Source organism: Gracilinanus agilis, chromosome 1, assembly GCF_016433145.1.
Source record: "Gracilinanus agilis isolate LMUSP501 chromosome 1, AgileGrace, whole genome shotgun sequence".
In the NCBI taxonomy this organism is placed as follows: Eukaryota; Metazoa; Chordata; class Mammalia; order Didelphimorphia; family Didelphidae; genus Gracilinanus; species Gracilinanus agilis.
Genome location: NC_058130.1, coordinates 642,249,908 through 642,264,651, shown reverse-complemented (window position 1 = coordinate 642,264,651; position 14,744 = coordinate 642,249,908). Strand labels below are relative to the sequence as shown.

General features: G+C 39.3%; 1 protein-coding gene across 1 annotated transcript; it reads left to right on the top strand.

Moving 5' to 3' along the window:
* Nucleotides 1-14,331: 14,331 nt before the first annotated feature.
* Nucleotides 14,332-14,475, top strand: LOC123255144 (short transmembrane mitochondrial protein 1-like). The gene has a single exon (XM_044683997.1). The coding sequence runs from the start codon at nt 14,332-14,334 to the stop codon at nt 14,473-14,475; it is 144 nt and encodes a 47-aa protein (XP_044539932.1).
* Nucleotides 14,476-14,744: the final 269 nt, after the last annotated feature.

The window sequence follows — 14,744 nt, the reverse complement described above, 5'->3', positions numbered from 1 at the left end:
TACACACACACACACACACACACATATATATGTATGGATTTATAAACCCTTACTGTTCTGTCTTTGTTTCAATCCTAAAACAGAAGAGTGGCAAGGGCTAGGCAATTGGCCTTGAGTGAGTTGCCCAGGATCACACAGTTAGGAAGTGTCTTAGGTCAGATTTGAACCCTGGTCCTCCAAACTCCAGGTCTGGTGCTCTATCCATCATGTTACCTAGCTGTCTCTTCAATATGTTTTTGAATGCATAAAATAAAATACAGAAAATTACAAAGGAAACCACTGCTATCAAAATATACATTAAAAAGTTCATAGACCCCAGGTTAAAAAATCCTGATCTAGAGGGTAAGTCTGACATCCAGATAATTCACTGCTTGGAAGAACACAATGGACCAAAAGTCTGTGGACTCCATTCTAGGCAGAATCACTGAGCAGTGGTTAAAAAGCAACAATCCCAGTGTTGCCTGTGATGGCAGTTTCCCCAAGTCCCAATCCCTCTGTGCTAGAGCTTTTAGAATTTTAGTGGACCCAGAGACCTAGAGAAATATGTTTTTGTTTGTGATCCTGTTTCCTGGTGAAGTGACCCTCCTCCCATCCCTCCCCTAAGGCTTTCCCTTTTTACTAGTGGAAACACCTGCTAGATTTCTCTTCCTCTGCCTGATGTAGAGCAAGCCCTTGAAAGCTGTTTTGGTGGAGGTTCCCTGAAGTTCCGTGACCAGCCCTGACAGGAATGGAACAATAATACAGGCAGGAGCCAACCCTTAAAGTCAGTAGTGAAATATTTGGCTCTCCTTCCTGCTGAGCCTGGGCTGTCTGAAAGAACACAGTGTGATGGAGTGTATTGTTTCTGGATAATGCTGTAAATCATTCTTGAAGTGAATGCTTATAGGAAGCTATCAAGATGAACCCAATATTAGGCTATAAAGGTCACCCAGGAAAGGCTTAAATGGAAGTATTTGCTTGGCATTGAATGGAAGAGTGGAATTTTAAACTAGAAGCAGTATGTGCCCTTCTTAGAATTTGGAAAAGGCGTGAATATGGTTTCCTTGGTAGAATTGTTTTTTTTTAAAGGTGGTGACAGCTGGGATCTATTTTTATTTTTTTTTTAAACCATAATACATCGTGGAATGGACTTGGGTTTTTCAACCCTCCCCTTCTTTCCCTCTTGATAATTGACAAAGAAGGAAAGATTGTCAGTAGGGAAAAAAGAACCCTTAGGTCTGACTTCTGGTCCTGAGGCTTCCTCAACTGTGAGGAAATTGACTATTACCTTTGTGCCCTGCTTTCTCACCTCCTGAAATATGATTTAACTCCTCCTGTCATGGTGAGCTTTTATTCAATGTTGTCAGATTGCTATTGTGTATTCAGATGTGTGAAATGGAAATTGTACAATATCTTAATTACACATTACAAATAATATTCTTTAAAGCTGTCAAATGATTGGGAGTAGGAGGTGTGGGAGAAAAAGGACTGTTAAAACAGCCCTAGTTGTTACTATAGTTAGTGGCTTATTATTGTTACCCTAACCTTTTAAAGAATTTTCATCAAGTTGTCATTTAAAAAAATTCTTTTAGTGAAAATCACATTTATGGGTGTGCAAAGTAGTTTTTTTTACTTCTCTTTTGGAGAGGAGAGGCGATGGTCACGGACAGAAGAAGAGCAACATAGAGCCTGGTCATTCTTGGTTTCATCTGTAAAATAAAAGGGTTAGGGTAGGCCAGTGATGACAAACCTTTTAGACACCAAGTGCCCAAACCACATAGCTTATACTGCATGTGAGCCCGCACCTCCAAATCCTCAGATAGGGGAGGGAGGAAGCCCTCCCATTGGGTTGCTGGGCAGAGCGAGGGTGATGAGAGAAATGTCCTCAGGTGCACATAGAGAGGGGGAGGGGACACATGCCATAGGTTCACCAACAAAGGAGTAGGTGATCTTGCCTCTGACTACATCACTGGGCTTCAATTTCCTCATCAGAAGATTGAAGGAGTTACACTTGATGACTTAAGTACCTGAATCTATTTAGCTTTGAATTTATGATACTATGATTCTAAGGTCTCTCAGCTCCAAATTCCATGATCCAATGCATGTATGTCTAAAGCATCCATCTTTTTAGAGCTAACATTGTCTTCTAAGGTCTGTTGTGGTGTAAGCAGAGGACAATCTTCATTATTTGACATTATTTTGCTAGTTTGCCAGACTTGCAGATTTTTCTCTCCTTTTTACTCTAACTTTATTCAGTTTTGACCAAGGCCCTTTAATGTCTTGTTTTCTTAAAAATCCTTTCAGGCTAGTAATAACTTGACTTCCCTCCTTTGAGTCCATAAGACATTAGTTTTCTAATAATCAAGACAGCTGACCATGGTTATGTGCATAAGCCCTTGGATATTATTATGGAGCTATTTAGTTGAAGAAGAAGCTACTTGGACTAGGTACTAGTATTATTTACCTTATATGCATGTGCTTGATATGAAGTGCCCTGTTTTCAGCAATATGCCCCTTTTGTCTTGCTTCTTTCACATGCAAACAGGGGATGATGGAACTGACCTTCCTCACTCAGGTTAATGAGTACGGCTCCTCCCAATGATGGCAGACTGCTTCACAATTGCGCTGATTTTGGGCCAACCTGGCAGTTTTTGTTTTGAAGAAAACCGGAGGCTCTGGACAGGAAATCTATAATTAAGAAAGGAAGCTTTTTAGCACATCCATGGGGAAGATATGAAGATCCTTTCTGCTGCAGTTGCATTTTACTATCTTGGCTTTATTTAAGAATAATAAAAATAGTCAGTGGAATGAAGCTTAGCCAGTGTTCTCCCAGCAGAATTTTGATAATACAATTGAAAACTCTTTCATATGGATGTGTTTTGTTTTAATAAGTTGGATACAACCCAACAAACAACCAAATAAGCCTTTCCCATTGGCACCCCCGCCCCTCCCCCCTGCCCAAATAGTTCCTGAGAACAGTTAAGCAAGCCCATCTAATAGAGTGATTACAACTGATAGTATACAGCACTTTTCCTTTTGTAGTTTTACTGTTGGTTAGCAGAAAGGAAAGATACGCATTTTGATTTTAATAATTCAGGACCAGAATCATCCATTGTATTTAACCTGGGTTTTGCTGCCTTTTAGTGGTGTCTGGTTCCATGTTGATATTGCCATTTGTGGCTGTGTTTCTTTGTCTCTCTGGCTTATTTCCTACAAGTCTTCCCAAATATGTCTGGATTCTTACCGTTAGTGATTTGGCATAAAGCATGAATATTCTTTTATATTCCTATGTCAGTTTGTCCATTCAGCCTGCATTTGTTGAATACACAGTTTGTTTCCAGCTTTTTGCTGTGTTGCAGGTAATATTTCTCTGTATAATTTTGTACTTAGGAGTCCTTTCTTGCTGTCAGTCACCTCCTTTGGTGAGATCTAATCCCAGGAATGGGATTTCAGGGTCAAGAAGTATGAACAACAGTAATTTTTCTTCTTGTATGTCAGTTCTGACTTGATGAAGTTTGCTTGTTGCATCATTCCAAACTATTTTCATTATAATACAATATAATTAGACTAAAGGAGAGAAAAATTGGGGGGACACAGCTGAGGAAAGAAGCCCAAGATATTAAGCTGAAAAGGGACACTTTGGTATCTTTTAATAATGTTACATTTTTGCTATTTTATATCCTTGCAGAGTCCCAGTGATGGGGGTGGGTGGGATCTGGTGCTTTGAGATTCTAGGCTTTTACTGGTTAGCAAATATTGTAAATTAGAATGTAGAAAAGTATATCTCACCCTGTGCTTTCCCTGTGCCTTCCTCCCAGCTGATAAAAGCTTGCCTAACCTTCCAAGCCTTTAGAGAAAGGCACCCAAGATATCTCTATGGTTGACAGGTGATGTTAAATAGGGCACAGGAGGGAACATCACACATGCTGGGAATCTTTGTAATTAAGGGAGAACCTTTAATAATGAGGGATATTCCCCAAACACTGCACATGCCCTTTTTCTCTTTTTCTGTCTTTTAAGTTCACCTTATGACATGCAAACACCCCCATTTAAAAGGGTACATGCTGCTTCTATGCTTATTTTCCATTTTTTAGCCTGGAACATCCCAAAACTCTTAGCAAGAGGAATATTCTGAGGAAAGAAGGAGAGTTTCCAAGAATGGGAGGAGGCAATCCCCTGGACCCTTAATAAATATAACAGCCTTAATCCCTGCTAGAGCTATTCTACCACCCCAGCTATTTCCATCACCCTGGCCACACACTATCTGTATCATCCTTGAATAAACACTTTCCTGCCTTCAGATGAATGTTGTCTGAGCTTCAATTCTTTGGTAAGAACCTGCCTTTGCTCTCCCATAAAAAAAACTCACTCTCCCATGACACTAGCCTTATACATGCATGTGTTATCATGTATATTTGTGCCTCACGAGTCATCTGAAGCCTCCTTTCCCAGTGTCTTAGTCATACTTCAGTAAGGATGGATGACTGAAATGTGCTCGACTAGATTGTTGAAACCACCTCTGAAGTGATAAGTAGTTTTCCTTGAAGGAGTGGTTGATTTTATTCTGGCTTCCTCCCAGACCTCTTCCCATTTGGAAGGAGGTCAGAAAAGTGTCATTTTGGAGAGCCCCAGTCTTAGCCAAAAGCCTGGTCATAAAAGTCAGGGCAAAAGAAGATTGTTTTCAGATTCCTTAATTCAGAGAGGGGGTCCTTGTTCCAGAGAAACATGGATCCAAAATAATGGGGAAAAAATGGAGAAATGAATGGAGACCAAGAATAAGCCTTTTTTAAAGGAAGTTGTCATTCATTCTACTTGTTTAGCTATTCTCTTACCCCACCTCCCCATCTTATTGATATCAGCTTCTTTTCTTCCTTTTTGTCTTTCTTTCTACAGATAAAATCACCCAACAAAAGAAAGAAAGGGGGGTGGGGAGAGACAGACAGACAGCCACACACACACACACACACACAGAGATAGAGAGACAGAGTGAGACAGAGAGAGAGACAGAGAGAGTGAGGGAGAGAGAGAGAGAGAGAGACAGAGACAGAGACAGAGACAGACAGAGACAGAGACAGAGACAGAGACAGAGACAGAGATTTTGAGGGGGGGGGGAGGGTTAGGAATACACAGAAGAGAGAAGTAAGAAATAAAGGGGATATTAAGAATGGCTACATCATTGAAACATGAATTGGTAAATCTATTGAGGTAGGAATTCATAGGAAGGTCACTATAGTGTCAAAGAGGGAATGTTAATGAAATTTGTGGAGGAAAGTAGGCAAGCTAGAATCAAGGACATAAAGACCAAAGCTAGTGGCGAGGAGACCAGTAAGAATTGTCACCAGACCAGGTTTGGAAACTAGATGACCTGGATCAATGGAGATGCAGCTGCAGAGAATATGCGAGACCAAAACCACAAATCATTTAGATGCCAACACAAAGACAGGGGAAGTAGGGCCAGAATGGCAGAATGCAAAGAGAAATAACACTCAACATGGCCATCTAAGTTATTTCTTGTTTTTTCCTGAACCTGACCTTGGTTTTTGTTTGAACCCCTGTATATACAGTCTTTCCCAGAGTTCTAGCAGCTGGATATAGGAGGAGTTATTTTTCCTCACCATAGGTTTTAGAAACCCATTTCATTAGGGTGAGAATGAAGGGAATTTTATTTTATTTTTTTAAGGCTAAAGATTATTGTACACTCCATAACAAAGGATGTTACTTTTATTCTTTAAATACACTAAAGAACCTGAAACAGTTTTAAAGAATGAACAACTAAAATTTACTTTTAAAACCATTCATAACCTGGCCCCTTTCTACCTCTTTCTTATACCTGACTCCCATTCAGGTACTCTTCAATCAGGAATACTGACCTTCTTGCTATTTCTCCAATAAGACACTCCACCTCCTGACTCCAGACATTTCCCCGGACTGTTCCTTATGCCTGGAATTCTCCTCATCCTCCTCTCTATCTCTTGCCTTTCTTCAAGACCCCACTAAATCCTACTTTTTACAAGAAACCTTTCCTGGTCCCCTTAATGTTAGTGCCTTTACTCTGTGATCATCTCCAATTTATCTGTTTGTGTCAGTTGTTTGCATGTTGTGTCCACCATCTTTGAAAGCTGGGGCTTTATTTTTTTATGGCCTCTATTGGTATCCTCAGTGCTTGGCATAATACTTAGCACATAGTAGGCACTTATTAAATGTTTTTCAACTTAACTTTTCAAAGATATCAAATACTTTTTGGGAAAGACGTTAGGGTTTATCTGGGCATGTGCTATACTCATCCAGATGCTTTCCAAAGTTAACATTTAGTTGTATCACAAGCTTCATGAAGATTAGCCACCAGGTGATGACTTTTTCTTATTAAATGAAGACCATTTACTAAGGTGTAGACAGATTGTCTATAATGGTGGCAGAATTTACCTGCCTAGATCAAGTGTTGCATCTTTAAGGTTTTGAAGTACAGAGAATCAATAAATCTCCCTGGAAGGGACGGAAGGCTGGTTTAAAATGTATTGATATGTTGTGTGGGTTAGTAAATTGTTATTTGTTAACCTGAGATTTAGGCTTATTGAGGCATGTCATCGACTGGGTAAAATAGAGTTTATGTAATCAGTGTGCTTATTAGTTTCTCTCTATTTGTTTGTGAAATAGCCTTGGCCATCTCACCTCAGAATAGCACTGACTAGTTGGTGCCCCAGATGTAGTACATCGGTCTCCTTTTCCCCATCCTTCTATAGGAGTAAATGGTTTTTTCCTGCGTTTTTGGCAGTGCGGGAGTGAAGCCTGGGAAGTTTTCAGTTGTGAGCCTTCAAATTCCAGGGAACTAGGCTATTTTTAGTTTTGTGTTATGCACTCGAAGATTGTGAGCAAAATGGTTATTAAGAGAGCATGGGTCAGGGCTGGAGGGAGTGGGAGACAATTGTGTCTTCAGTGGGAATCTACTCTCATCAGTTCAGAGGAGTCAGTGATCTGGGGAAGGGGCTGATTTCAAGCCAAAGATGATTGTCAGGGCAGGAGAAACAGAGCACTTTGGGGACTTTGACACCCATGTGTGCATTCCAGCTGCAGTGGGTCATTACTGTTTCTTCCAGATTTCATTAGCCACGTGACTGGAAGAGCATGTTTCTTAATAATTTGTGGGTTCAGCTGCTTCTGATTCTCAGATGAGTGAATGTGAATACCCTTTAAGAAATTCATAGGATAGGGGCAGCTAGGTGACTTAGTGGATTGAGAGCCAGGCCCAGAGACAGGAGGCCCTGGGTTCAAATCTAGCCTCAGACACTTCCTAGCTTTGTGACCCTGGACTGTGTGACTTCACTTAACGCTAATTGCCTAGCCCTTATCACTCTTCTGCCTTGGAACTGATACAGTTCCAAGATAAGATGGAAAGTAAGGGTTCAAAAAAACAACAAAAAAGAAACTTAAAGGACTGTGAGATCCTGGATTTAGAGCTGGGAAACATCTGAGTCCCACCTCATTACTTTTCAGATGTGGAAACCAAGACTTAGAGGAGATAAAATGACTTTTCTAGTGTCATACAATTATTGAGACAGAGGTGAGATCTGAACCCAGGCTAGTTGAATTTAATTCAGTTCAGTAAACAAGTTTACAAAGTATACATCAGATCTTGTGCTGGGCACCAGGAATACAAAGACAGAAACCAAATATTTGGTCAAATATTAGCTTGTTTTGCTAATAGAGATAGAGAACATACATAGATAAGCCAAAAAATTGGGAGAGAAATCAACAAATTTGGGAAATCAGGAAAGGTTTTTTTGTTCAAGGTAGCTGAAAATTAGCGTGAGGAAAAGAGGAGAAACGGGCAAAAAGGATTTGCCTCCAGTCAATAACAAAATATTGTTGTGTAGATGGTGATTTATAGGGTTTTGGATGAGTTTCTACAAATAAATTTTAGCTAAATGTGGTACATGTGTGGCACTGATGCTGCTAAATTAAAGCAGTCCTTTGTAAATTTCCAGTGACAACTTTTGATTGAAGGAATCTTCTCTCTGTACCTGGCAACTGACATGGCTTTGTTTGCTGTTGGCAGCAATCAAAAGAATGAGAAAAATTGCTAAAGGCAGAAAAGAGTGAAATTATACAGATGTTGGCTGGTTTTTCATTTTTGATAAGCAGCTAACTTCTAAGCCAAGAAATGAGGGGAAGCTGGTGGACAATAGTCAAGGTGATTTGTGTGATCTCATAGATCCTTGAATCCTATTGGTTTATGTAAGGGGCTAAAAAACTTGTCGATTGAATGGTTTCTGTTTTTGAGGTATAAGTTTTCTAAGAGAAAACTGTATCCTTATTCATTTTAAAATCAGAACAAAGAGACTTTTTATTTTTAAGGAAGAATATCTCAGGAAAACTATAATCTTGTGTTTATAGAAGTTCAGAAACAAATGTAAAAAATGGGGAAATGGCTTAATGAGGACCATACTTGTACCTTAATGACATGTGATTTTTTTTTGTTGCCTCTTCCATGAGCCAATTTTGTACATATATCTCATCCTCGTGCTACTAGTGCTTATGCCTGTAAACACACACATGAATAGACATATACAGGTAGGGATATCCATGCTAAATTTTTGGTGACTAGGTAAACGATTTCTCTATAGAGGTAGCTATGTGGTACAGTGGATAGAGCTCTGGGCTTGAAATCAGGAAGACCTGAATTCACATTGACACTTATTAGCTGTGTGACCCTAGGCAAGTCACTTAATCCCTGTCTGCCTCAGTTTCCCCAACTGTCATGAGAATAATAATAGCATCTACCTCCCAGGATTGTTGTTAAGATCAAATGATATAATATTTGTAAAACACAGATCAGAACACATGTTTCTGTTTAGTCATTTCTGACTCTTTTTGACTCCATCGACTTGTCTATGGGGTTTTCTTGGCAAAGATAGTGGAAAGGTTTGCCATTTTCTTCTTCAGGCCAAACAAGGTCAAGTAGCTGATGAAGTCAGTGAGCTGAGTGAGATTCAAATCAACATCTTCTGACTTGAAGGTCATTGCTCTTTAGCTGTAACTTAATGGAAGTAATAGTTATCAGTTAAAATTATTACTAGAGACATAGCCCAAAGAGGGAAAGAGAGACATACTTGTCTCTCTGTATTTTGCCCTGGACAGTCTATATATGGAGTAGTTTCTTCAGTTCAAGGTGTCACATTTTGAGAGGGATATTGGTCATGTGAATCGTATCCAGGAATGAGTGACCAGGATAGCTAATGGGGATGGAAATATCATCATCATCTGAAGAAGACACTAGCATGTTTAGCCTGGAGAAGAGAAGACTTTGGGAAATCATCCCAGATGTTTTCAAGCACTTGAGATGCTGTTATTGGAAGAGAGATTGGGCTTATAATTTTATTTTTTGCTCTAGAGAGAAGAAAGACTAATGGGTCAAACATCCAAGGCATCAGATTTCTTTTCAAGGGCTCAAAAATAAAGACAATCAATGACTACAGCTTCAAAAAATGAAATGAGGTCTCTAAAATCTCTTTAAGCTCTAAATCCATGATTCTATCATCCTCTGAATCAGGTAATAAGCTCATCATCATTGAGAGTGTCCAAACCAAAGCTGGACTCTGGACTCAGGGAAGCAATAGAAGATGTTCCTTTTGCAGTTCAATGGCAAAGCTAGATAACATTTAAGAATCTTTTTGACTCTGATCTTTTTTGGTTCTCCTTGGCCTGATTCTGTTGGGTCCCCATAGAGTTCAGGGTATTGAATAACATTTCATGAAAGCTTACAGAAATCAGAGTCATGAGATTCAGAGCTGAAAGTGAACCTTGGAAATCAGCTAATTACAACTCTCTCATTTTATAGATGATCAAACTGAAGATTCAGGAAGGGAAATGATTTGTCTAAGAATAAGAGGAATAGGAGCAGAATCTGTTCTATATCTGGTTTGTTTTTCCTTAAAAGGCATTGTGGAACCATCTTCCAGACTGAATTGGATCTGGAAGTAAGGATTTGCTTTTTGGTGACCCTAGTACATGAGTTCCTCAACCCTCTGACATTCCAACCATCTTAGAGAAAGATGCTCAAGCGAATCAATGCTATGTCCTTGCTGCTATCCTTTCTTTGCTAGGGCTAAGTAAATGGTCTTTTGTTGTCAGATGGTCTTTGAGTGCCTGAGGTGACACAGTTGGTATCTAAGGCTCGATTTGAATTCAGATGTTCCCAACTGCAGGACCAGTGCTCCATCCACAACATCACCTACCTGTCTCTAATTAAGAACTTACCTTATGCCACACACTATGTTTAGTAAGATAATTATCTGAGATAAAGCAGTTCCTAACTTCCAAACAGTAGTTCGGTTGTGGCTGACTCTTTGTGACCCTGTTGACTGAATTATCCCAATACTGGCCATGGAGTTTTCTTGGCAAAGATACTCGAGTAGTTTGTCACTTCTTTCTCCAGTGGAAAGTATCTGAGACGAGATTTGAACTCTGGTCTTCCTGACCTCAGGTCCAATGCCCTATCCATTGAGCTACTAGAGAGAGAGAAAGAGTGAGAGAGTAAGTGAGAGAGAAAGTGAGAGAGAGAGAGAGAGAGAGAGAGAGAGAGAGAGAGAGAGAGAGAGACAGAGACAGACAGAGAGACAGAGAGACAGAGACGGAGACAAAGACAGACAGAGACGGAGACAGATAGACATAGTCAAGATATATAATCATTTAGGTAAAATAGAAGCTACAGTGATAAAATGACAAGACAGTAATGGAATTAGAGAACTGGAATTTTAAATGACTGTCTAAGAAGCAACTTAGGTTGGGGAAGTAAGAGGGAGTTGGGAGTCAGAAGATGAAGCTTAAAGCCCTTCTCTAAAGGGAAAGTTGATTTCCTAAATGCCCTCTTCATTCTTTCAATTCATTCTGCATTCTGAAAGCACAGTCAGCATCTTGCTCCATTTTATCAGCAGGTTGGTATTTCCTACTGTAGAATGGGGAACACGTACATGTTAATAAAATCATATCTGCAGGGAGGTCTTGAGGTATAGCCTTCCCCAGAGTGAGATGAGGTATCTGCAGATAATGTGGCTCAATTTGCTTGAAAAATATACAATTAACTTTCTGAATCCAGTCTCAGCGATTCCACCGAGTAATAATTACCATATTTATGGCATCAGGAGTCAGCTCTGATGACTCAGAAAAAGAACCCCAAATGGTACTAAATAGTGTGGAAGAAGGTTGCTTTCTTGGACCATCCTAGTTATGAGAAAATGATGTGAAGGTTATTTCAAGGGGAAAAAAGCTGAAATTTTTCTAAAGGGCATGAAAAAATATGATATGCACTGGGGAAAAAGGAACAATCAAGTCAGTTATGACCAATGCTGCCTTTTTAATCAGTTAATCAATCAACAAGTATTTATTAAGGTCCCATTATGGGCCAAGTCTAGCATTAGATGCTAAGGACATAAAGGCAAAAACAAAATAATTCCTGCCCTCAAGGAGCTTATATTCCATTAAGGGAAATTTATTCACATGGAAGTAAAAGCAAATATATACATAATAAATACATGGGAATTTGGATGAGAGAGGTACTGGCAGCTGCAGAATCAGGAAAGGTCACATATAGGGAGTAACACTAGAGCTGAGCTTTGCAGGAAGCTAGACAGGCAGCTAGGTAGCTCAGTGGATAGAGTGCTGGACGTGGAGTCAGGAAAACCAGATGTCAAATCTAATCTTAGACACGTACTAGCTATGTGATCTTGGGCAAGTCACCTAATCCTGTTTGCCTCAGTTTCCTTATCTGTAAAATGAGCTGGAGAAGAAAATGGCAAAGCACTACAGCATCTTTGCTAAGAAAATCCCAAATGGGGTCACTAGGAATGAAATATGACTGAACATGCAGGGACTGGAAGTGAGGGAGACTTGTATTACAGGTGGGTGGGTCAACCTATGTAAAAAAATGGAAACAGATGGAATGTCATATGAGAGGAATGGCAAGTGAACCAGTTTGCCTAGACTCTTTGTTAATAGGGAAATAATACATAAAGAGGAAGCCTAAAGAGCCTATAGCCTAAAGAGGAAGGATGAAGTTCAGTGGTTAAGGGTTTAAATGCCAAAAAAAAGGAGTTTAGGTTTTATCTTAGGGGGCAGAAGTAAGACACTGGATCTTTTAAAGCAAGGTTGTGACATGGTCACAGGATCATAGATCCACAACTGGAAGCAATCTTAGAACCCACTGGGTCCAACTTACCTTCATTTTACAGATGGAACTGAAGCATAGAGAGATTAAGTGATTTACCTAGAATTCCACAGCTGGTATTTGAGGTAGAATTTGAACCCAGAACTTTCTAATTCCAAGTCCAGACCTCAATCTCCTTAGCTGCTGGATAAAAGATAGCTTGGAATGGGATGGGAAGACACATGAAACAGAGAAACCAATTAGAATGTCATGGAAATAGTTCAAATGAGGAGTGAAGAGACTTGAGTGATGGTGGTGCCTATAGGAATATTGAAAAAGCTCAGAGTGCATTCAAGAGATCTTGAGAAAGGGGTACATTCAAGAAATGTTACAGAGGAAGAATTAACAAGACTTGGTAACTGTATGTACAGAATTATGAAGATGATGATAGCTAACATTTGCACATAGCTTTAAGTACTTTGTATATATTGTATTTTTTGAGTCTCACAACAAACCTTTGAGATAATGCTATTATTCCCTTATTTTATTTTTTAAAATAATATTTTATTTCCCCATTACATGTAAAAACACTTTTTAACATTTGTTTAAAAATTTTTTTAGTTCAAATTTCTTCCCTCCCTTCTCCCTGAGATGGTAAGTAATCTGATATAGATTTTACATGAACAGCTGTGAAATTCCTCATCTATAAAATGGGCTGGAGAAGGAAATAGCAAACCACTTTAGTGTTATTGCCAAGAAAACCCAAATGGGGTTATGTCACAAGAGGGGGGCATGACTGAACATACAGGGAGTGGAGATGAGGGGAACCTGTATTATAGGTAGATGGAGTCAGCCTATATAAAAATATTTTTTTCCTATTAGTCATCATGTGGAAGAGATCTTTAACAAAAGAATGGAGAAAGTGAAATATAGTATGTTTTGGTCTGCATTCAGACTCTGTAGGTTCTCTCTCTGGAGGTGGATGATATTTTTCATCATGAGTCTTTGAAATTGTCTTGGATCACCATATGTACAGCTAGGTTATTTACAGTTGAACATCATATAATGTTGCTATTACTGTGTACAATGTTCTTTAGGTTCTGCTTGCTTCACTTTGCATCAGTTCATACAAGACTTCCTAGGTTTCTCTAAAATTGTCCTGCTTGTCATTTCTTATAGCACAATAATATTCCACAACTTCTTCAGCCATTCTCCAATTGAGGGACACCCCCTTAGTTTCCAATTTTTTGCTATCACTAAAAGAGCTACTATAAATATTTTTGTATAATAGATTCTTTCCTCTTTAACTTCCTCATTTTACAGATGAAAATATTTGAGCTGAGAGATGTAGGGATGAGGGTGGCAAGAGTGGAGTCAAAATTGGAACCCTGGTGACCATAAAGATACTTAGCCTTGGGTTGTATATCCCCCCTCATGATTTGCTTGACAAATGGGGGGAAAATCTCTGGAACTGAGTCTGAAGACCTAGAACCATTGACTAGTGTGTGACTGTGGTCAAGTCATATGATGGCTTGGGCCTCAGTTTCTCCATTTATAAAATGAGGAGGTTGAACTGGAGACTGAAGTTTGTGATCTGTTAGAGCTCCATATCTAAGATGGTATGCATATATATCATCTTATATGTTTTGTATATTCAGTTGTCTTGTGAAAGAGATTAAAAAAAGAGGGTCTGAAAACTGGGGAAGTAGAAAGAGGAGCTCATGAAGAACTTCACATTTCTGATGAATTTGGGAACTACCAGAATGTAGTTGTGAACTTCCTGTTGTGATTTGAAGGGGCAAGTCTCTAGCTTCTAAATAATCCCCCTGTCATTCCATTAGTTTCATTTCATTACTCCTATTCCTCAATGTCTTTGTATCTTTTTTTCCCTAATCCATACTTTCTGTCTTAGAATTGATACTAAGTATGGGTTCCAAGATAAAATAATGATAAGGGCTGGGCAATTGGAGTTAATTGACTTGTCCAGGGTCACACAGGTAGGAAGTGTCTAAGACCAGATTTGAACCCAGACACTTCCTTCTCCAGGCCTATCTCTCTATCTCCTGAGCCACCTAACTGTGGCAATGTCTTTGTGTCTTTAAAAAAAAATTCTCCCTTAATGGGCAAAGAACAAGTCTATCACAGTGGAGAGAAAGCTGGGCCTGGATTCAGAGGACTTGCATTCAGATCTCTGACAGTTTGTTGCCATCACCATGTTCCAGTTTTTGCTTGGATTTACACTCAGCAATGTGCTTGTGATATATCTGGCTCAGAACTATGACATTCTGAACTTGGCCAAAAAGCTTGAAAAGATTAAAAAAGATGTAGGTGCCAAGAAGAAACCTCCCAACCCTTAATGCCAACATCTTAGTAATGTTGTCTGGCTGTTTTCCTATTCTCTTCTCCAGGACTATATTAGTTTCTTCACTCAAAGATACACTGAGTTGCCTTTGAGCTAAAATATACCCGTGGTACCAAAATTACACTTTATCACTCCTCTGACCCCGTACATGCATGAGAGATTCTGAAACTTGAATCACTGTTCTTGACTAAGAAATGCGAGACCATGTGTAAGTCACTTAAAATCTCTGAGCCTCCAGCAATTTTTAAGTAATTAGTGATTAAA